This window comes from Etheostoma spectabile, chromosome 14 (genome assembly GCF_008692095.1).
Source record: "Etheostoma spectabile isolate EspeVRDwgs_2016 chromosome 14, UIUC_Espe_1.0, whole genome shotgun sequence".
Lineage (NCBI taxonomy): Eukaryota > Metazoa > Chordata > Actinopteri > Perciformes > Percidae > Etheostoma > Etheostoma spectabile.
Genome location: NC_045746.1, coordinates 2,591,596 through 2,616,109, shown reverse-complemented (window position 1 = coordinate 2,616,109; position 24,514 = coordinate 2,591,596). Strand labels below are relative to the sequence as shown.

At 40.0% G+C, this 24,514-nt stretch overlaps 1 protein-coding gene across 1 annotated transcript in view; it reads left to right on the top strand.

Annotated features, from left to right (window-relative positions):
• kcnq4 (potassium voltage-gated channel subfamily Q member 4) overlaps positions 1 to 24,514 on the top strand; it is a 51,076-nt gene that overhangs the window by 11,190 nt on the left and 15,372 nt on the right. Inside the window, 5 exon segments of the mRNA XM_032536113.1 lie at positions 22,020 to 22,110; positions 23,385 to 23,415; positions 23,418 to 23,495; positions 23,498 to 23,509; positions 23,708 to 23,883. Of these exon segments, the coding sequence (XP_032392004.1) occupies positions 22,020 to 22,110; positions 23,385 to 23,415; positions 23,418 to 23,495; positions 23,498 to 23,509; positions 23,708 to 23,883 (388 nt within the window).

The following is a 24,514-nucleotide window of genomic DNA, read 5'->3' as shown; positions in this document are numbered from 1 at the left end:
TTAAAAATGTACTTGAAAGTAACGCATTAGTTAGTTTCTGAAGAAAGCAGTTACTTTTTAATTTGTAACTGAGTATTTAATTTAGTTACTTTTTGGAAGAAGTAACTGTAACCAATTACTTTTTAAAAGTAACTTGCCCAACACTGCCTGTGAGTACTGTTACGATCAGAAGAAGACTATAAGATAGAATCAATGTCCCATTGCTGAAAAAAAGACATGTACTGAATAGGTGGAAATTTGCCAACGGACACATTGACTGGCCAAAGGAGAAATGGCACAACATTCTGTGGACTGATGAAAGCAAAATAGTTCTTTTTGGGTCTAGGGGCCGCAGACAGTTTGTCCGATGACCCCCATGCTCTGAATTCAAGCCCCAGTTCACTGAAGAGACAGTAAAGCATGGTGGTGCAAAAATCATGTTATGGGGATGTTTCTCATACTGTGGTGTTGGGCCTATTATTGCATTCCAGGGATCATGGATCAGTTTCATATATCAAAATATAAAATAAGAGGTCATGTTGCCTTATGCTGGAGAGGAAATGCCTTTGAAATGGGTCTTTAACAAGAGAAAAGAATTGGGTTCCAGATGAACAAGATTGAGTGATGGAGTGGCCTACAGCCCAATCCCCGGACCTCAATCCCATAGAAACACTTCTGGGGTGACGTCAAAAATGTGTTTCTGAGGCCGAACCCTGTAATGCAGAAGAATTGTGGAGTGTAGTTCAATCATTCTGGGCTGGAATACCTGTTCACAGGCGCCAGAAGTTGGTCGGCTCCATGCAACACAGATGTGAAGCCGTTTCTCATAAATAATGGTTCGCCCTAACTATAGTGCAGTGATTCAAAGTAAAGCAAACCCATGAGACATTTTTCAGTTTATACAGTAAATGTTTGAGTTTGTAAATAAAAATGCAAATACTATACTATTTTTTTTGAACAGCTTAATATTCATTTTTCTTCATTTTCTGTAAAGGTGTAACACAAACTTGATCAATTTTTATCATGTTTTGATTTGGAATTGAATAAGCAGTGTTCCCAATGCATTGATATTATGGAAATAAAAATTATTCTAAGGATTTTGAGCGTCATTCACTTTTTTAAACACACTGCTATTATTCTGAACACATAGCTGTCTGTTCATTGGCTCTGCTCAAGTTAAGTGGAGCTCCATGAATTTAACACATCAAAATCAGATTAATGGTCACGGTTAGTCCTACTCAGCCTGTGAAAACTGTTGTATAATGTCTTCTGTGGCTCTAGGCAAGCTTTGTCAAGTGCTTTAACCTTCTTTCCTGCCACGCAGGGGCTTTATTTTTTCAATGGAATGGCTTCCTCGTGTGACACAGATGACAAGCAGAAGAAGGAGGAAGGAGTAAGAGGGCGCTTAGTTAGAGTTGCTAAGAATGAAGGATAATATGATGCTCTATCGATCGCTGTTGGAAAATTCTCTTTCCGCTTGTCCCCTACCGCAAAAGCAGCCCTGTAGCTGGAAAGGATCCAGTGTCTTGCTCAAGGTTCACTTCAGCAGTGGTTGAAAAGTAAGGGAAAGCCAACAGGGTGGGAGGATCAGTTTCAGTGTTTCCCCTCACCTTTGACCTCCCACCCATTTCCACCATAGGCAGTGCCAAATATAGACCATCACATGAGGATGTGAGGATATGTCAGGAGCATACAGTATGTCTAGAAACAGTAAAACATAAAGAAAACATTCGTTTTGGAGGGGTTTTCATAACCTTGTCGTCCTTCAAAGGAGGGATGGGCTTAACAGGACAAGTAATTTGTGTATGCATGGAGAGGAAGGTAAGGAGAGGAGAATAGGAGTGAGATGGAGAGAGAGGGGAGAGTTGAGGATAGCTGGTGTATTAATTTCTCCTTTTGGGACAAAATGTGTCTCCCTAGGGAGGGGGATGGTCGACCAGGAATCAAGTTCTCCCCCGATATCCAGCCCTGCTCTCTCTGCTCACTTTCATCCAGGAATAGGACATGTACACACACGCACGCAAACACACACACACACATACACACGGGGGTGGGGGAGGGGCAAACTACTTTTGTTTATTTACTTGACAGTGCAAGACATGTAAAAAGGCTGACGGTGAAATTCTGTATACATGCAAAATCACACACCCTCAATAGAGACCTTGAGCCACAGACAGTGGTCCTGTTAAATTCTCCTGGATCAGGAGGGGTGTTGACACCTTCTAATCTGCAGTAATCTGTGTTTATTTAATGTTATTATCGCTGAGGCTGGCCAGAAATACTGTGGCATTTGCCCGGGAGGGTCAAAGGGAAATGCCAAGAGTTTATTTTGACTAGTCAAGACCCTCTAAACATTCCAGATCTACTTTGACAGCCAGGAAAATGAGGAGGCATCTCTCCCAGCTCCCGTTCACTGTATATCTTATTATTGCATCTGTTCATCTCTGCACCTTTGTTGGCGCTTTTTATCAATGTTTTTTTTTTTCAACACTTTTTAAGCTTTTTTGAATGTTTGTCATTTCTTTGACGTTTTCAACAACTTTTTAACTTTAGTTTTACAGTTATTTTTGGAATTTATTGTCCATAAACTTAATTTATAGGAACTTATACCTAATGTTTGAGTTAGAAAAGCAGAAATTAGGAATTATTTAGACTAAAATTAAAGGAATGTCTGTTAATCACTGACTGGAATATGTCACCTTTTACTCAATACGATTTCAAAACCACTTAAATTGGTTTTTCAAATGCTTTAAAATTGAATAAGACACCCCAAAATTAATGAAAGTAGAGATTTGTACTTCCCAAACAGTGTTGTGTAGAAACAATCACGTTATTTTGGGTAATTACAATTGGTTAGTTATAAAGAGCCTTGATATAGGAAAACGGGTCAATTTTACCCGAGGACAACATGAGGGTTAAACTAAATACCGTAGGTGGGGGATTTTGTTAATTTCTTCGGGATTTTTGCCAGTGTATCCCCAAAGTGCTCTCAGGAGAGTAAATCATTAAAACTACAAGTTTACCTTAGTTGAGCCAGGCTCCCCGCGTCCACCACCTGGGCCACATCGCTTCCTAGACAAAAAAAGGGGGACACACCGAATCTCTGCTGAACCGCTACTGATTGAAACATGCTTATAGTCAATAAAGTTTTGGAAAAAAATACTGGGAACCAGCAATCAGCCCTTTCTCAACAGGCACACCCTCCAAAAAGGCACTGCACTAGATTTATTAATGTTAAAACATGTAACCAGCTGCCCCAGCAGTTTTAAACAAAAATTGGCCATTTCAAGTTTCAGTTTGCTTACTCATATGCTAAATTACAGAGAGAGCGTGCGTGCATGCGTGTGTGCGTGTGTGCATTTGAGGCTTGATTTTATTCATTTATTGTCCAAAAGGAACCAACTTTCGTTTGCATTACACTATCACTTCTTTGCTAAAAAAAAATCGGTGCGTTCGGCAATATGGCAATATAGCAAAAAAAGAGTGACACTGCTGGACAAAATTTCACTGCACACTTTGAGTCCTGTGTTGAACGATAAACATTACCTTCCTTCTATTTGAACCGCAAAATTTCACCCAACACCTCTCTGCCTTGTTGTTCTGGAAGCTTTCTCTTTGAAACACTTTATTGTGCTGCTGCCACCACTTTGGTTTTAACACTGCCCTGCTTTGAATCAATGTTACACCGGACTGTCAAAACCCAGCAACCCAGCTGTTAGGTAAAACAGGATAATTAGGACATTGGTGACGATAGACGGCCCTGCCAGTAAAGTCTGACTGTCTTTTGACTGGAAGAATATTGTGTCACAATTCATGGGAAGGTTGCTCTGTAGTGTCATTCTCTGTAAAGGTTGCAGTTGCCCCGCCATTGAATACGCAACAATTTAATCTTTTCTGTATACAAAGGGAGAGAACTGTCCTCAGCTTCTTTCACCTTCTATACAGTAACCATACCAGGCAACTGGTATTTAAGTATTTAACTGTATTTAAGTTTGCACACCAAGTTTGGATGGCTTCCTTCAGTGTCCACAATCAGTTGCGATGATCCACAGCCACCTTTCGCTTGCAGGTTCTGTATGTCGCCAGCAGCTGCGAAGACCTTAAGGGCAGGAAAAAAAAGAAATTATTAGCTTTAGCCTTGCCATTATCTCTCAACAGCACACTTTGGCTTGACCCTAATGGGTGGTTGCACCTGCACACCGTCGATTATCAGGAGATGCTGAATAATGTGGAAACTAACTCTGAAAGCCAAGCACTGATAAGGAATTAACATGTTAGTTTATACAAATGTGAGAAAGCACCTCCATCTTATCTCATTCACTGGTCTACATAACGACTGTGAGGAGAAGTGACGATGAATTGAAAAGTGACGAGTTTAGCTTTGGGTGCAGGACGCAGATAGAAATCTACAGGAAATGCTTTTTTTTTTAAAGAATGGTCCAGAGAAATATTAGGTTTAAATAAATGGTAATATAACTAATTATTCGTCATTAGTGTGTGTGATGTGAGTGATAAAGGCAACATGAATAACATCCAACAAGATGTATGTCATTTCATATCTTTAGATTTATATATGTTGTGGTATTGTGAAATTTATGGAAAATCAATTGAGAAGTCTGTTGTGGGCTAGTTCAGCAAAATAAAATTCTTGACAAATCCATGTATTTCAAAACATTGATGCAACAATATTACAATAATTTCTAATATTGTCATAAATCAGTCCTGTGCATGATTTGCAACATCTACCCACAATGGCCTAAGATGCCTAGACATGCTAAATGGAGAGTTTTGGGATTAATGTTGTAGGAAAATCTCTAATAATTTACATAGTCTCCTGGTATATGTACGGTATATTGTCATATCGCACAAGCCAAATTGTTGGTTATTTTTTTGGGATGTTAAAAGAAAGTACATATGCATATTTGAACTGTTGTAAATTGTTAAAATGTGAGCTTGAAAGCCATATAAAAATTAGAATTGTACTTAATCTGGTGTTAAATAAAGACCATAAAGATAATCTGTGGTGCATGTCTCTGCAGAGGTGGGCTGGTCTCATTGATGTGTTCAGGTTAAAACAGCTTTTGTTCACTATATCAGACTGTGTCTCTTTGGCTCGTTATTTTTTTACTGGAATTAGATTTTATTCTTTGATTGTAACTTTACCCCATAAGCACGTGAGCGCTGTGCATATACTTTTAAGGATAAGGAGGCTGCATGACTATGCAAGTATACCTGATGTTTATGCATCATTGTAGAGGCACACACAAACCACCACTGCTAAAACAGCCTCAGATTTTTAAGTATACCCTTGTTAAGAGCTGTTTTACATCTTACTTGGCATTTGGAGCAAACCCTGTTCTTTCTAATTCTCTCCCAGTATTCCTGTTCTTCCTGCTTTTTGTCTGTCTCTTGTCTCTCTAGATACTGGGATAGCCCATGTCTCTGTGTCTTTCTCCTGTTGTCCCTGTCTGGCTGCACCCGCATGCAAGGCCCTTCTTAAGTGTTGTTAAGATGATTTTAATTTATAACGTCAGTCACTATAAACATGTGAGGAAGCAGCACCATGGAGACGGAGCTCAAACAAAATCACAATGTGGGGCCGTATTTATAAGGTCTGCCTCGCCTGCAGAAAGCGCTTTGCAATGTGTGTACATATACATGTGTCTGTGTGTGTCATTGCTCATGAGGCTAAATGTGCATGCTGTCAGGAAAAGTCTTGAATGGCGTACGCACATTTGCTAAATGTGTGTGCATTCATGCATGTGTAAATTTATGGAGATTGTGTGTATAAATGCCTGGCCAGTTGCATTGTGGGAAGAGCATAAACAATAATTAAATGTTAACGACGGAGCCATAATTAAGCAGGCTGCCTTTAACTCTTTGCCTTTGTTTTTGTCTGCGTTCTGTCCCATTTTTCTCTAAACACCTTATTCTAACAATTGCTTCACTTGCTTTCAATTCACTTTTCCGTAATCTGCTTCTCTGCTCGCCTGTTTCCATCAGAACTTTATACTTTCTCTTAGCTGCATCTTTTTCTGTTTTTCTTCCCTCTCTTTTCTTCTGGTTGTTTCTTTCTCATCTATTCCACTTCATACCTTTACTCATTCTCTTTATCTTTATTGTTCTCTCTTTATCCTGGATGCTCACTACATGGAGTCAACAGGCTTCACTATAAGGGGAGGAGGAGGGGGAGAAATCTTATCCAAAAGTCATCCAGCCCCTGTCACCCAAGTCCTCTACATCTGCTTCTGCTTCTGTTGCTGCTCTAGCCTCACATCACACTAATTCACCCCTTTTTTACAACCGAATATGAATTAATGACTGGTAATTGATGATAAAAAGGTTTCAGTCAATGCCAAAATATGTTTTCTTGTAGAAAAGCAACAAGAAACGCATTATGGTCAAGTGTGACACATAAACCTGCCAAATCAAACTGTCCTCTTGTCCTCTATGTTACGACTTTTTATTTAAAAAAAACAAAAAACAGCTGCTAACACAAACACACACACACACACACACGTACGTGTGTGTGTGTGTGTCATTGGCCCCTCTAGTCTTCTCTTGGCCCTGAGATTAAAGCCATGGCAGCAAGTGTGTGATGAGACCTTACAGACGATACCTCATGTTCTCTCTCTTTTCCATTCTGGCTCTCCTCGTCTCACTGTCCCCTTGTCTGTTGAATACATTATTCAACCACCTCTTTCTGTCTCTTTTCCACCATGTTTTTCATTATATATGCCTATGTCTGACTGATACTTAGTTCTTGTGGTCACTGCTACTTTTTTTCTCTACTCCCTTTCCTCCTATCTATTATCGTACTATATCTACTCTCTCTCTCTCTTCTCTCTCTTTCTCTCTCTCCCTTCCTCTCTCTATTTGTCTCTCTCTCTCTCTCTTTCCAAAATTATTTCAAATTGATTTAGCTGTGCTTGTTGACTATTTTTGTAACTTTCTGCAACTGACAATCTAACAAACACGCCCCTCCCGCATTCAGCGATTGGCTAGATATACAGATTTGAGATGTCCTTGCTGAGATATTTCAGATTTCATTTCGCACATACCTACTTCTGCCACTTTTCATGTGTCAAACTGAGTGCACCTTTGCCTTTGGCTTTTAGGCCCGCATTGTAATGTGGCCATTTGGAAAACATTTTAGCTTTTAAACGTGATTAGACACATTTGGCACAAATCAGATTCTTTAAAGAATACCCTTGCCTTTAGTGTGGAAGCAGTCTAAGAGAGAGTCAAGTAAGAGACTGGATGGACAGTAGAGAGGGAATAGCAACAAGAAGAAGATCTAAGGGGGCTGGGCAAGAGAGAGCAGGGTGGTGGTAGGGTGAGATTCAGCAGAAAGATTAATAATTCAGAAGAGTATTATCTCTCCTTCCCCTCCCTGGCATGTCAGCTAATTGTTGTAATGAGTTAAAGAGGGTGCGACAGAGTTGCCCACAAGTGGTCCACTCTGATCCTGGCTCTGCTTCAGCTACGTTAAAGAAAGGAGGCGTAAGAGAGAAAACAAGGGGAGGAAAAAGGAGAGAAAAAAGTTAGGGTGAAAATGGAAATGCAGGGTGAAGAAACGAAAAATGTAACAACATTTATGTGAGGAGTTTGAAGGGGACAAAGATACGCGTTAAACATGATTTCTACTCATAGTTCAGTCATAAACGCCACATCAGTTTGTTGTGATATAGAAATATTTTGAAAGCAAATGTTGACGTCCGCAGTCTCGTGTGGGAGGAACAGAGTTATGTTTGAGTATCCATTCCAGTAACATGAAGGAGGGACTTGGTATGAGGACAGAAAGTGTAAACTTAATGAATAGTCTTCATCCTGCTTCATGTTTTTGTTTGCCCGCAGGGGGATGTGTGTCAGAGGGAAAGAAATGACACTACACTACACATAACAGTAGATGAGATATTTATGACCCAAAATGTAGGCAAACAGAAGGCCAAGTCCAAGCGTTGAAAACATACTTCCTGTGCTTTATTCAGTAAATGAACAAGGGTCAACAGAATAATTTTGTTTCCAGCTTGCATTTGATAAAAACATTTCTATGTGTTAACTGTCAGCGGATGCTTTAGTACAGAACCATACAAAAAAGGTTAGCTGTGCTCTAGAGCTGAATAACTTAGATTAGATATTGTACAATGTACAAGAAATGAAAACAGTTTTGGGTAACATCTTTAGTTTGGGGCTTAAGGTGCAGCTGAGGAGGTGGTTGTGGAAAGTCAGTGCCAGTGTGTTTGTGTGGAAGGTGGTGGTGTTTGCGGGGCTCTGCTGGAGGGTGATGTAAACCTTTTTTCACATGGCTCTGGACTCTGTCTTAAAATTACACACAACATAAAGACAGTGACAGTTACACAAAGACACACAGAGACACACACTCAAACATTTTGTCAGAGGGAGAGCAGCACTGACACTGGACTAAGGAGTAACACAGTGCAGCCCCTCTGTGTAATGTGACCTGGGTACCAGTGTTTGACTTTAATCACAGCAGAGATACCGTTAACGGACAGATAACAAGGCAGACTCCGGGTCCTCAACACAGAAGTCACCATGCCTCTAACTACTGCGTATTTGTCCCAGAACACCTGATGGTTCACCATCAAAGAAGGACTTGCAGCTTTAGGGTCATGGGGTTGCTGCCTTGGTTACCAGCTGACAACAAAGTGGTAGTACTGCAGAAAGGGTTTTGTGTTTTCTAAAGATAGTTTTTAACAGGGTACATGGGTTGACTTTACTACTTGTGTGACGGTGCTTGAAGAAATCGCTGTGTCATTGCGTCCGTAATCACTCCCTATTCACTGGCAGTGCACTTTATTTACCCTCCACCATTTTATTTAAATGTCCGAATTCTTTTTTAATGACAATTCTACTCTCTTCATTGTTAAATAAAGACAAACAATCAGCACAAAATGTTAGTTGTCCTCCTCTGGAACAAATTTAGACTTTTACTGCTCATTTAGGCTTTGTGTGCGTATGCACATATTTGTTTAATTACTGTTGGTCCCCACTCCCCGCAAGCCATTAAGATTATGTATTTTTCCAGTGAAAATGTTGATGCCTGGCCAATGTTAATCGTTAGATATTCTCTTTAATACGTGCACTGTTTGGGGCATCACTGTGGTCTGGTGGTCTGGGATGTGTGCCATGTGGATGCAACGTCCATGGTTTTGTGAACTTGTTTACTATCAAATTCCCCCAAAAATATGGTTGCACTACAGTAATTCTGAAACAGTGTCGCCAATAAATATGTTTTAACTCTCTAATATCTATGCTGGTATCTACCTAAAAAATCCATTATCACCCAGTCTTTATCGTTGGACTTTTGAGAGTCACCTCATCGATCGTTTTTGCAGGTGGCCTTGACATTACTGCAGCCGTTGTTTCCTCTGTAAATCCTGTCGACTCCTCCTCGAGATCCGCTGACCATCAGGGTTGTGCGTGACCCAGCCTCACTTTCTCACACCCCTTGCCTCAAACTGCTGATCCCAATCCCATTAACCCAAGTTCAAATGTTACAGTCACCGCTTTCTTTTTGTTGTTTCTCAATCCTCGAGAGATGCTCTGGCCCTCTGTAATCCATCACCGGCGATCCCTACTGCTGTGGTAACATGATTAGACCTGTCACAGAGTAATGATGATTGGCCTGAAATTCAGGTGTAGTCCTGGTCAAGGAGGGGGGTAATGGAGTGAAGGGTGATCATGTGTTTTGGGTTGTTGCGGGGGGTTTTCACATCAAACTGACCTCTGGCAAGTCACATGGTTGGGACTGCCGGTATGTCTTCGAGTTGAAGTTTTTAAATTAGTGCTAATTACTTTGTTATAGATACAAACTTATATTTATTAGTGCTAAGAATTCTCTCTGCGTCCTTTTTGGTCTCAGTAAAGACCCTTCTCCAACCTCCAACCCTGCTGATCCAAACTGTGTAAAGGTTGAACTCACTAGTTCAATGGTTAAATGTAAGCGTTGTACAAGCACACTGGCGAGGGTCTGTAGACTCTATGCTAATTGACATTACCCCTGCTAAATGTCAGAGCTCTCTCAGCACTTCCTCTCCCCCCGGGTGCATCTCCAAGCTCTGTACAGTACAATTCACTGACAACAAGTCCACAAATAGCAAAGAGCAGGAATATAAAAAAAGCATAAAAAACAATGGAGCGCATCCTCTGGATAGGTGTGTATTGGGGTGTAGTAGGAGATTGTGTGTGTGTGCGTGCGTATGTGCGTGGGTGCATGGGTCGGTGCTTACGTCTGATTATAAGCTCATTCAGGTCTTTACTATCACCATTTCTTCCATTTTAGTGGGCAACTGATGTCAATTTTTTGCATATAAATCACACAGTTTAATTTTCCCATCCTCTCGTTCCATAATCACATACAGTTTCTATAATTTATGGGACAATTTCACACTGAATTGTCCTGATGTCATAAACTGCACCCATCTGATATTCCCAACAGGTCAAAGCACCAGCAATCACCAAATTGTGTGTAATTACTATTAATCCAGTTGCAGTTTACACGCACGCATGCACGCACACACACACACACACACACACACACACACACACACACACACACACACACACACACACACACACAAAGCCCTCCTGAAATCTCACATCATGAATTTATCCTTCCTTTGGTAATTCTTTAATTTCGCTCCGTGTGACCACACTGGATATATTTTCTCAGTCTCTAACCATCAATACCACATATTTGCACAGAGCCATGCCACTGAGTGACAGGAAACTACCAGTGTCAAGTAGACTCCCTCTTATAATGATTATGTTATGTGAATCTATGATATACATTTATTTGTGTGTGTAAACAGCATCTGCACATTTAGATAATTGGAGGGTATGGCAGTGTCAATAAACTATGAAATTATGCGTAATAATGATGCATATTATAGTTTGTTTAATGAATCATGGCGGATGATGAGGCTTTATATTACTCATGATACAGATATTAAAGTTGAAGTATACTGTACACAATAGAAGGCCAAAGCAATCCTCGTCATTTCTGAAGATGTAGTTTGTGGCGTGGTACTTTCGTATTGCTTTTGTACTAGGTAACATTGCTGTATATTGCACAGACGTTATTACTGTGCAAACAATTACAGATTATGTTCCTCTACCCTGCTAATACATATTTACATATTTACTCCTGTCACATTGAGCTGAGTCTCTATGTTCTTTTTCTCAAAACAAGTGAAAGATCATTTTATTCATTTTGCAGTGCACATGAGCTTTTTTCTGCAGCATTTGCTTAATACTTGTGGACTGATGTACTGCATTCCTAGATAATCGTTACTTGTTTCAAGAAGTTAAAACGCTGTCAGAGCCGTAACTGCCACTGCCAAGGTCTTGTCCTCTGTATTTTCTCTGTGCACTCTAGAGTCCCCCCTTTTTATTTCCAAATGAGTTACTGATATTGATAATTATAAGTTAAAAAGATTGAAACAAGGATTATATCGTCTGATAGTGATTTGTTTTTAAACATAAACACATACACCAATACTGAAATTTCAGTTAATATCAGCCGATATATCGGCCTGGAATATTTATTGGTCTAGCTGTACTCTACAGTGTACAACGTAATACATTTTTACCTAAATGTATCTGAAAATGATCGGCCAGTTGGTCATTTTTTCCGAGCAACAAGCAAAAACAATGCTGGTTAAGGATTCAGTATGTGTAAAATGGACTACAAAGTGACATTCAATGATGTCTAAAGACAAAAGAGTTTACACCTGTTCTGATCTTTTTGCAGGAGTTTTGTGGCGCAAATAAATCCTATGAAGGGGGATATGGGTTCACACTTTCATTCATGGTGTAAAAAAATAGATAATTGTGTGGAAAATAAAAAAAAGAGAGCCTGAGAGAGAAATTCAAACCCTGGCCTATTTTAACATTTCCACTCACTGTTTGCTTTGTTAGATGGGTGTGTTTGTCAGATTATTGGTTTCAAAAAGTTACAAAAGTTGTCCATGCTTTCAACTTTGGTAAAGTTTCCAAGGTCTTTGTTTGAGATAGACCGGCTACCGGTCCAGGTATAGCCTCCCTTTTACCCAGGGCATGCTGGGATGGATTTCAGCCCCCCATGATCCTGACAAATGAAGTTTCTGAGTATATCTTTTGTCAGAGGGAGTAAGTCAGAGGCTGTGAGATGGAGTTGGGAAAAACTGTCCCACATAATTATGTTTGCAATCAACGTAAATCAAAATGCATATTAAATCAAAATGCATATATAAATGTACATGCATATGCATAAACTGTTGTTTGCAAATATTCTGCAGCAGGTAGATAGGTGTAGGTGTAAATGAACACCTGTAAAGTGGAGTGATACGTGTATAGTCCCAGTGATGTTGTACTGTATATCAGCACTCATGGAATGCCTCATGTGCAATCAAATAACTCAGCCGTAACTATTATGTATAAAAGTTAGTCAAATAAACAGTTTTTGGCACTGATGAATATAGATTTTGTCTAGGTTGGGTTTGTGTACTGTTTCCTGTTCTTAGGGGGCTGTGTGTGTTTGTATATTTGTTGTTATTCTATTGTGAGGTATCTCCTAGAGCATTATTTTTGAGTGGTTTATGCATATATTTATGTTTGGATAATGTTGATATGTATGCAGTGTGTTGTTAGATCATGGTTGGTTAACATGCCAGGTTGTTTGGTTTGTTGTTAGTTTATGTGTCTGAAATATCTAATGCAAGGTGCTGGCCTCCCCATCGGGTGCAACTTGGGGTTCAGTGTCTTGCTCAAGGACAGGAGGAGCTGGGGAGCCTAGCTAAGCTACTGATTTCAGTGGGAAAAAAAGTGAAATTATTTTCACTTGTTTCTTACATATCATGTTTTTTAAGACTCTATAGTTAAGCGGATATTTCATACAGTGTAACCAGGAGAAGTAAATTGAGCAAGTGATCAAGTGTTTTCTGTCCTGCTTGTGGTCTAATTATTCCAAAAATGATTGCGGAATAATGCCTTGAATCTTTAAAATGCTGGAAACAACCGGATCCAAAAGAAACCATTACATTATTGTTATCGTAAATGTAACTCAGAATTTATGTTTTTTTTCCTTGTGTAATTCAGCCCTATCAGCTGTGAAATCCTCACAGCGGGTTAAAAGACTCCAGGAACTTTATTTTGCAGTACTACAGCCATAATCTATTGTGTGCAATGCTTCAACATCAATGTTTACCTGGTGTTTTGTGCAACTAAAGGATTAGTTTAAATTAATCAAAAGCAGGGAACAAAGGACTCAATTATGATGTAATGTAACATTGGCTGAGTGAGACTGCAAGCACTGCGTGCGTACGTGAGTGCCTGGGTGCACGCTTGCATGAATGCGTGGGTGCGTGGTTGGCAGATACTCTCGTGGCTGCTGTGACTGGAAGTGACATTATCCAGCAAGGAAAATGTATCAGTATAATTGGCACTCTGTTTGAAATGCATCATCTGTAGACAGATAATGGAACAGCATGGCAGTCAGTGGCCCTTTGGTGAGTGGGTGAATGTGTGTGTGAGATCGTCTGGCTGAACAGTAGTATTGTGTCTATGATAATGAACATGTGGCGTGGGAAGAGTCAGTGTATGTTATAAAGCAACGTATTTGTGTGAAAGTGTCCGCTAGTGCCGTTTGTGATGCCAACTGCCAAGGCTGCACCTTTGTGACACACCGCTGTTTCTCCCTGTGATGTAAATAATTAATCTAGTCACGTAATATTCCTGAAGGTTGTGGCTTTCGGAGGAAACAAAAAAATTACGTTCCTCTCGTTTTTACACAACACTCATGTTAGGTTTTCTACCACTTCTTTCTCTCTTCCTGGGGCATGCGCCAGTACTAGAGCCACTGAATTGCACACTCAGCTTATTTCCTCGTGAAAAAGCACTTTTCATCTCCTATTTGTTTGTGTTGGATTTTTCTTCCTGCCTTGAAAAGTTGGCTGTCCCAGAAGAAGGAGGAGGAGGAGGAGTGGGTAACTAACGGGCCGGGAGACTGGCCTGTTCTGAGCTAAGCTGTGCTGCGATGTGCTCTGCTGCCTACCTGCGCACATTTTGCCTGCAGTCGCTATTTAAGGAGAGAAATGCTATTAATATCTTTCTACTGTTTCCACCTTTCTCCTCTCTTTCACCTCTCCCTCCCTGCTCTTTCTCTGCTCACGACACTCTCACTCCTCCTCCTCACTCTCCGCTAACTCACCTCTTTCCTCCTCTCTGGACAGAGCTCAATAGTTCCTCTCTTTATTGCTTGTTTGTTAGCACTTAGCTGGTGTTAGCATTGTTTAGGGAGGTGTGTGTGTTGCACTTTTGTAAGTAGTAAAGTGAAGTGCTGCATTTTCAAGGTGACATTTAACAAAGCTTTACACTGTGTGTATATATACTCTATATATAAGTCTTTCAGCTTCTGGTATAAATATATCTCATGTTCTAAATTAACTTTTTTGGTACTTTTGTTTAAGCAGGTCTATATGTTTACCTGTATATGCCCTTGTGGAAGGTGTCACTGTAATTGTGTGTTCAATAATTGGACAGTGTGCATGTTCTCTTTTTGTTTGCATGTTTGTCTGCAGCGTGTGCACAGACTGCAGGTCAATTCCTAAATGCCGATGTCCGAGCCTCATTGATCAGTGCTGGCGCCACACATACACGTTCACTTTTACATGTCTGCAGGTACATTGACATGACCCTCGAGCGCTTTCACTTTATGTCTAACATCATCCCTCACCTGCTCTTTCTTTTCCCCATTTTTCTATTTTACTGTCTTTCTCTTTGAATTGTCAACCATCTGTCATTACATCTTCCCACCTCAGTTTCTCCTGTTTCTCAGCATCTCCCCTCTCAGTCTTCTTTGCCACCCTCCTCTCCCTCTGCCTCCTCTGTTGTGTGTAACTGATAGCTGCTTTATCATCCTGTGGTGATTGAATCAAAGGTGCACTCTCCAACAGTCCAGCTCCGCTTCCTTCTGCCAGGCACGCTGACTGGCATGGAGTGGAGATTGCTAACCTCATAAAACATACACTGTGTAATGCAACAAGAATGTGATATATGTTTACTAGCACTGGTTATACCTATTTATCTCACTAAAATATTTCACAGTCCAGTCAAAGTAATGAGATTTCCGTTTTCACTTATGTATGCTTACAGGAAAACAGCAGTAAAAGCACCCGGCCTAGCTTCCATTAAAAGCAATCTGGTTGGCCTGTAGGCTGCTGTACATTTAGTGTATTTGTTGTCCTACCAGCAGCCCAACGGCCCTCTGGAGCTTTACAGGCCACGAGCCAAATTCCCTTTATACATACAGAGGCTTGTAGTGTGTAACAGTGATCTGTTAGCGTTTCAGGGGAGAGATACCTGGGATAGGAATGAACAACAATTGTGTAGATGAAGAGTTATGCGTATTCTTTCTTTCTTTCTTTCTTTCTTTTTTTCTTTCTTTCTTTCTTTTTTTCTTTTTTTCTTTCTTTCTTTCTTTCTTGCTTGCTTCACTGCGTTTGCATTTTTCTTGATTCTCCACAGTGTCCACGAGACAAATTACTCTCGGCCGGCTTTTGGAGAAAAATCTGATATTGTGTGTATATAGCAGAGCATGCATTATTCTTTCCAAAAGTTCTGGAGCAATTACTAATGCAGGCAGCCTTACAGTAAACCTCCTGAGAAGTTATTTTATTCATAAAATCATGATGGCTTTTTTGATTTGCTGCATGACATATGGTGCATCTATACTGTACATTAAAAGGCCCATTTATAATGTGTATAACAAGCCTTTTACTTCACACTAGTGAAGGCTTTACTTCACTTTTTCCTCCTGGGTCATGTTCAGGCCAGTTGTAGCGGATGAGACACTATCCTGTGTTAAATAAGCGGAGCCAAGGTATTGAGGTTGTTACCTTCAAACAAATATTTAGTGATATTCAGTTCTTTTATTGTCTTGTTCTCTCATCTCTAAATTTTCAATTTTGAATCCTTTTAAATGCCTTTATTGTAATATACTTGAATATAAAGATATTTTGTTGAGGCACGTCAGTGAAGCACTCAGGGCCATTGTCCCCATGAGACCAACTGTGCTGATTTGGTGGGTTTTGACTGATGCTTTGCTTTTAATTGACATTTCCCTGAAAGGAGGGAGAGATGTTGGATGGTGCTGGTCCCTGGGCTGAAAAGTGTGCCCTCAGCAGAAATGTGACTCCCTCTCCACATGCATCAGGCCTAAATGTCTCCTCATCAGTTTTCTTTATGTATCAATTTATTTATTAATATATCTGTTTATTTTTATTTATTCATTGGGAACAACAAAGCAGATATGGGCAGAAGCGTCGTCTTGGCGGGCGTTTATAGGTCACTTAACTGCATTCAGTATAAAGGAGCTTCAGCTGAAGACTTAAGAACAGATGATTAAAGAAGACAGCATTTGCAGATTTCTATTCATAAATAATGTAGAGGTCACGATCACTGCTTGAAACCGGAATTAATATTCACTCAAATTGTGTGCTTAGATGATTTTTTTGAAAGTTTTAGTGGCAACCAATGGACAGAGAGCCAAAGAAAGTTTGAGGTATTGAGAGATGGACTAATGCATTGTTAGTTACTACAAATATTGAATATGACCAGCCTTATTCCATATGTGCTAGAAATGCCATACTTATCTCTTTGGTATACCATATGCCATGACATGCACTTTGTTGGAAGAACACAGATGGTGTAAAGGGTATTTTGCAGCCATATGTGAATTTGGCAGATTGGAGGTCTGCCTGTGGCTTGTGGTCTGAATGAGATGAGGTTTGAGGGGTTTGTTACACGACACCCAGCAGAATTCTACATTGTCATTAATGGAAACTGGCTGCATTAACTGATTTGATGATCCATGTTGGCAGTAAGCGATTGCAGTGTTTTATGTGATTGCAGTTACTGTATGTGAGGGATAGTGTTACATTCAGGAAAATGCAGAGTTGCTTATACAAGTTATTTCTATGGGAATGTTTGTGTCTCTGTGACTCTGGCTATCTGTGCTGTGACTTTTTTCCTGTCATAAAGCACAAGGGAATGAAAGAAACCACCTGAGATGTTGCCTAATCTCCTACTATGGAAATGCATACAGCGCTTTGAGTTAATTAACGGGAAAAAGACAGACAGTTTAGTCAGCACATTACTCAAAATGCACTGTGTAGAGAGTCATCTGAGTGTGTTTTTCCAAAATAACTCTGTTTTTAAAGTAATTTTTACAGTGACTGAAGCACAAACTCTCCCAAGTGCATTCATCACTGGGCTGAAAAATCTTCTGTAGTAATTTGGGGGTGTCTGTTTTTTTAAGCTTGGTGTACGGTGTCTTTCAAGCTGTCTAAGATCTGCTTTGTCTTTCTATTTGTAGTGTCTCTTGCCATCTGGAAACTGCGGCCAGCCAGGCAGACAAAACAAAAACATTTGGAGAAGTTTCTCATTCACTGACTCCTCAAACATGTGATTACAAAACAGGTCTTTTGTATGCAGTTTAAGATAAGAGACATCAGAATTTAGGCTTTTCAGATTGACCGAATAATCACTACTGGTAGATTCAGATTTTGCTTGTTACACACACACAGGTAAGCGTAGCAGCACGCAAACATGCAAAGCATTACAAATAAAAGTATTAAGGTGCAAATCATAATAGCAATGGGAGATGACTCACTGATTGGTTTAATGCATGTTACTCCCAAAACGCACCTATGAATTAATGAAGACACTAAGTACAACCCTTTTGAAGCATGCACCTGGTGCACAGACCACTGTCAAACTAGCAAAAGTAGATCTAAATGCACCTGCGCCATGCTCTTCATGCCGTGTGCTTAGATTGTTAAAATGCACCAATTTCACATGTAGAGGGGAAAGAAGTCCAGAACATCTTGCCGACACGTGTTGCATGACAAATGAAGGCCAAAAGACGTTCACTTATTCCATATACTACAAGTGTTGCTGTTTTAACCTCCTTCTTGTATTTCTGTACCTTTTTTTAAAATTTATTTCTCTGAACATTTTTCTTTAGAGTCAAAAAGTCAAGATTCAAGATTAAATACAGTCCAGTATTTTATTTTATAATTTATACTATTTATTGATTAATTACAATTTACGCTCTGTTTTGTTGGTAACTGAAAATAGGTCAGGTCCTTTTTATGCACAAATGATAAGATGTCAGAGTGAGTGGGCTACCACTGCTGGACCAGCGCCCTGAGCGGTTGGGGGGGGGGTACGGTGCCTTGCTCAAGAGCACCTGGCAGTGGCCGGGGGGGGAAGTAGCATCTTTACAGCCACCAATTCACACTCCATACTTTGGTTCGGTTTGAACCAGCCACCCAACGTCCTACAGACTGAGCTGCTGCCACCCCTAAATTTGTTTGTCTCTCAGCCGCAGCTGTCCACTGCTGTTTTGTTGTCTGACTTGCACTTATTTTTTAAAGCTTTTTAATGTGAGTGCTTAAATTGCATTTCATTTTTACACACATTAGCCCGGTGAGAGACTTGTTGATCGCATTATTAGAGAAAGGGCACTATTGTGTGAAACCATGAGAATTGGTTTAGTGTCCAACAAGTGTTCTCTAACTTTGGGCTATGACATCTAGACCAGCTGGACCAGCAGCTGCCACCTGGCTAATCCCGCCTTGCGGTTTGCTGTTCACATGGCACAGAGTGTGGACAGTGCTGTTGTGTGATTGTGTGCAACTCACTTCTGTCTCTCTCAGCTCCTGTTCTTTTTACCTAATATGTTGTCATGCAATAATACCCTGTAGTCCGCTACTGTGATGACCAGCTAGCTTTTGACTAAACAAAAAAAACTAAATTAAACTAAAGCATATTGATTTAACTTGTAATATGTAGCAAAGTCCTCTTGTTTTGTGATCATGTTTTTAGTCACAAAAAAAGGTATTGTAGATACAACTATAAGGTTACGCCATGATACAAAATATAGAAAATACAGAACTACAGTGTATCTACTAGCTTCCACATTATTAATGATTTGGCATACAATAAAATGTATTTGAGTATTGGATATTTTAAAGCTTTATTATCTGATGTTTTTCATGACTCTTGTTTTTTTAATAATTATTTTTTATTATGTCCTTGCTGACTACATATTGTTTCTTGAATGCTGGTTGTTTTTTGTTCTCAGCTATCTCTTGATCTTACTGTGATGGTTACAGTAATGTTAAGAAAAATATATACACTACCGTTCAAAAGTTTGGGGTCACATTGAAATTCCTATTTTTTAAGGAAAAGCACTGTACTTTTCAATGAAGATAACTTTAAAACTAGTCTTAACTTTGAAGAAATACACTCTATACATTGCTAATGTGGTAATGGACTATTCTAGTGCAAATGTCTGGTTTTTGGTGCAACATCTACATAGGTGTATAGAGGCCCATTTCCAGCAACTATCACTCCAGTGTTCTATGGTACAATGTGTTTGCTCATTGGCTCAGAAGGCTAATTGATGATTAGAAAAACCTTGTGCAATCATGTTCACACATCTGAAAACAGTTTAGGTCGTACAGAAGCTACAAAACTGACCTCCTTTGAGCAGATTGAGCTCTGGAGCATCACATTTGTGGGGTCAATTAAATGCTCAAAATGGCCAGAAAAAGAGAACTTTCATCTGAAACTCGACAGTTATTCTTGTCCTTAGAAATTAAGGCTATTCCATGCGAGACATTGCTAAGAAATTGAAGATTTCCTACAACGGTTTGTACTACCCTTCAGAGGACAGCACAAACGGCTCAACCAGAGTAGAAAAAGAAGTGGGAGGCCGCGTTGCACAACTGAGCAAGAAGATAAGTACATTAGAGTCTGTTATGAGAAACAGACGCCTCAAGGTCCCCAACTGGCAACTTCAAAATAGTACCCGCAAAAAAACAGTGTCAACATATCAGTGAAGAGGCGGCTGCGGGATTCTGGGCTTCAGGGCAGAGTGGCAAAGAAAAAGCCATACTGAGACTGGCCAATAAAAGAAAAAGATTAAGATGGGCAAAAGAACACAGACATTGGACAGAGGAAGACTGGAAAAAAGTGTTGTGGACGGATGAATCCAAGTTTGAGGTGTTTGGATCACAAAGAAGAACGTTTGTGAGACGCAGAACAAATGAAAAGATGCTGGAAGAATGCCTGACGCCATCTGTTAAGCATGGTGGAGGTAATATGAAGGTCTGGGGTTGCTTTGGTGGTGTAAGGTGGGAGATTTGGACAGGGTAAAAGGGATTCTGAATAAGGAAGGCTATCTCTCCATTTTGCAACGCCATGCCATAACCAGTGGACAGCACTTGATTGGAGCCAATTTCATCCTACAACAGGACAAGACCCTAAACACACCTCCAAATTGTGCAAGAACTATTAGAGCAGAAGAGGCAGCTGGTATTTTATCGGTAATGGAGTGGCGGCGCAGTCACCAGATCTGAACCCCATTGAGCTGTTGTGGGAGCAGCTTGACCATATGGTACGCAAGAAGTGCCCATCCAACCAACCAACTTGTGGGAGCTGCTTCTGGAAGTGTGGGGTGCAATTTCCAGATTACCTCAACAAATTAAAGCTAGAATGCCAAAGGTCTGCAATGCTGTAATTGCTGCAAATGGAGGATTCTTTGACGAAAGCAAAGTTTGATGTAAAAATTTTATTTCAAATACAAATCATTATTTCTAACCTTGTCAATGTCTTGACTCTATTCTATTCATTTCACAACGTATGGTAGTGAATAAGTGTGACTTTTCAGGAAAACACAAAAATTGTTTGGGTGACCCCAAACTTTTGAACGGTAGTGTATATATATATTTTTTTTTAACCAATAAGCCCCAATATAATTCTCCAGCCTGCCCTCAGTGCTCTTTTCTTTTGAGTCAACTCCTCCTTCCCACCAATTACCACGCATCATCTTACATGATTCTCACAAGCCTTAATGTGATAAAACACATGACAGATAATGAAAATACAACATGGGTGTTTTAACCTAACCTTATCTGAAATAAATTCCACCTGTCTGTTGTCTTGTAATACTGTACCGCTTTTTAATCTGGCTGTCGACAGGGACTCTGAAACATCTAACAATAACTTTTTCCACTGGTTAAGTGGGACAGAGTGTGGCGGTTGCCACATAAGTGCAAACATTTTTCTTTTCAACAGCACACTATATCAAACATAAATGTTTTTACTTTGAAGTTAAACTTAATGCATTATCCTTAGTGTATTTGAGATCGTTTTTAACCTGTTCCTACACAAATTTAACCACTCTTTCATTTGAGGAATTCACATCATGGATATAGCTGTGAGAATTGCACTTTGAACTAGAACTGTATGTGACAATAGTTTTGGCAATTTAAAGAGATGTTGACAAGTGTGTTACTCAACAGAAACAAAAATAATGTGCTAATCTTGTTTTGAACCCGAGATAATGATGGAGATTATCCAGTGGGGACTTCTCACTTCTCTAGTGTCGGGGAAGTGTTTATTCTAACATGAGAGCACCTCGAACATAAGACACAAATTACCAGAATTTATGTTGTGTTTTATTGTGGAGTAGTTCTCAAACTGAAGTGGCCATTACTTGAATCATTTTTGTTCTAGTAGAGCTGTAGGGTCCCAGTGGTACAATACCAGTCTTCTTACAGTACAGTACCCTTTTCTATTGTTCATTTTTACAGACATGCTGCTTAACACTTTTACTGACAAAAGGTACTTTTTCAATACATCTATGCATACTGCCTACCATCCAGTCATGTATTCAGGTTTTTTATTTTGCAAAAACAAGATCATTTAAATGCATTTATAGCTCTCAAATGCAGTTGGTATGAAACCAAATAAGGTAAATGTTCAACTATAACTACTGTATATTGGTACTGTTATTTTTTACATAGCGTACGTTGATTCGTTCACATACAAAACTACACTTGGTTACATTGTTCTGATTGTTGTGCCACTGACTATATATGACTTGGCGTGCTGTACTTGTATTACATTCTGAGTCAAGAAAACTTTTTTGAAATGTGTTCACTGACCTACTTGATTTTGTATTTCAGTTTTCTGCTGGTGTTCAGCTGCTTGGTGTTGTCTGTGTTCTCCACAATCCCCGACCACCAGAAGTTTGCCAACCAAAGCCTTTTCATCCTGGTAACACCCCTTCCCTCTCTCTACTTCGCTACACAAACACACATGCACAAACACACACATATGACTACATCAGCATCCTTTTCCATACGCTGTTCTTTCATACACGCCATCTCACTTACTGCAGTGTATCAGTATGTGCTTGCGTACGTTTTGCCTTGTTTGCCGGTAGAGGCACATACAGCCGTGTAAGCAGGTGGGAGGATTCAGGTGTTGTTGACTGCGCAGGAAATCACAGACATGATCCACTAATCCTAATAGCTATCCCATAATCTCCCCTCTTCCTCTGTGCTCCAGCTGCTTTAGTGAAAGGTAATGGACACTCGCTTTCTCCTTCTTAACCTTACTCGTCCTCTTTCAACCCCCCTCCCCTCCTCCACTCTCTTATCCCACATTGCTTATCTTTACGTGTTATTTAATGGTCGGACTCTTGACTTTCACATTCCGTGTGTTTAGTCTTTCGATCAATCACTTGGCCATTAGCAGGCAATTATCCATTAGTGGACTTTACTTACACATATTGGCTCTAATGACGGAGTGGTTCAGTGCACCTGAAACTGCCCATACAGTCTAGAAACCTTAAAGTAAGAAAGACAAAGAGACGGACTAAAGGGCATGTTAATAGGATCTGACTGTATACTATAACTTACACTTTAATCTTTTGATTTAGTCTTTTACAAAACAAAACAAAAATACGTTTAAGTGTTAAACAAACAGTTCTTGCTTTGTAACATCTTAGCCTTTATTTTACCAGCCAGGTCAATTAATATGATGTCATGGCAAAGGTTTAATAATTAGGACATAAATCATGTAAAGAATATCTACATCATCAGTCAACATCAACATCAGTGTTTTCCATAGATTGAGAAAGAAAGAGTGGTTGCCTGCAGTGCAGGGAGGTGTTTTCATCTGCTACTGTAAAGATTGGAAAATTTACTTCTTGACTTCATTGTCCATCACACATTAACACTGAGGTATGCTGATAGCTTCATATGATGATTTAAATAAAACAAATAACTCAAATGTAGTGTTTAGGGGAAATTTTTATTTTATGAAGTTGCTACACATGCTAAACAGCTGATACATACAAACAAAAAATGTTCTTGGGTAGGTGGGGGAACATTTTCTGGGTGATCTGTCCAACACTATGCCAACATAACTACTGCATGTCACTGACGTGTGTGTGTGTGTGTGTGTGTGTGTGTGTGTGTGTGTGTGTGTGTGTTTGCTGTGTTGTGTCGTGTGTGTGTGTGTGTGTGTGTGTGTGTGGATTGTAGGAGTTTGTGATGATCGTGGTATTTGGCTTGGAGGACTCATCAGGATCTGGGCGGCTGGCTGTTGCTGCAGATACCGTGGATGGCAGGGACGGCTGAGATTTGCCAGAAAGCCCTCTGTGTCATAGGTTAGTGTGTGTGTGTGTGTGTGTGTGTGTCTGTGTGTGTGTGTGTGTCTGTGAGTGTGTGAGTTTGTGTGTGGATGAACAGTACACAAACCCACGCCAAAGTGTGTGTGTTTATGAAAAAATTGTGAAATCTTATCACCTGAAAATGACTTTTCTTCACTTCTTCTCTCTGTGTCACCTTTCCGAACATCTACACAGACTTCATAGTATTTGTGGCATCACTAGCAGTAATAGCAGCTGGGACGCAAGGCAACATTTTCGCCACGTCAGCCCTGCGCAGCATGCGTTTCCTGCAGATCTTGCGTATGGTTCGTATGGACCGACGGGGAGGCACCTGGAAACTACTAGGCTCAGTGGTTTACGCTCACAGCAAGGTGGGAATGACAGCATGCTAAATATAATCCTCATTTTACACATTGTCTGCTACTAACACACTAACTCTGGTTTATATGAATGACCTACATTTAAGAACAGTGGTTGTGCAGACATTGAAACATTAATCCATGGTAGCCACATACAACATTATGGATTATTACAGCAGGAGGGAAAGAGTTATTAAAAGGCTGGCGATGATGGTCAGGATGGTTACTAATGGGATAAATAATTGAATAGCTCTCATTTTCGAGGAATATATAGTGGGACTACTGAGGACCAGCTGCTACTTGATTAACTGTTAAACCCACTGCCCTCCAACACAAAAACTCCCTTTTAGCTGCTACGTTTGGGCAATGAGTTGTTAGTTTTTGTGCTGACCTAAACATGATTCCTAACCAATCCGGTGCAGAACACAATTAGACGAGGGCGATGATGATGAATTGATGCATCAGCTGTCTAAGCAGAACTCTGCCACCAAGTCAAAAGTGGACGCCAAATGTGATTATGCATTTAGCCAATAATGAGGATAGTGATACGGTAATGACAGCAGGGATTATGATAGTGAAGATGCTGTTGCTGCTGCTGACAGGTGTGATTAATTCCTCCTTTCTCTCTCTCTCTCTCTCTCTC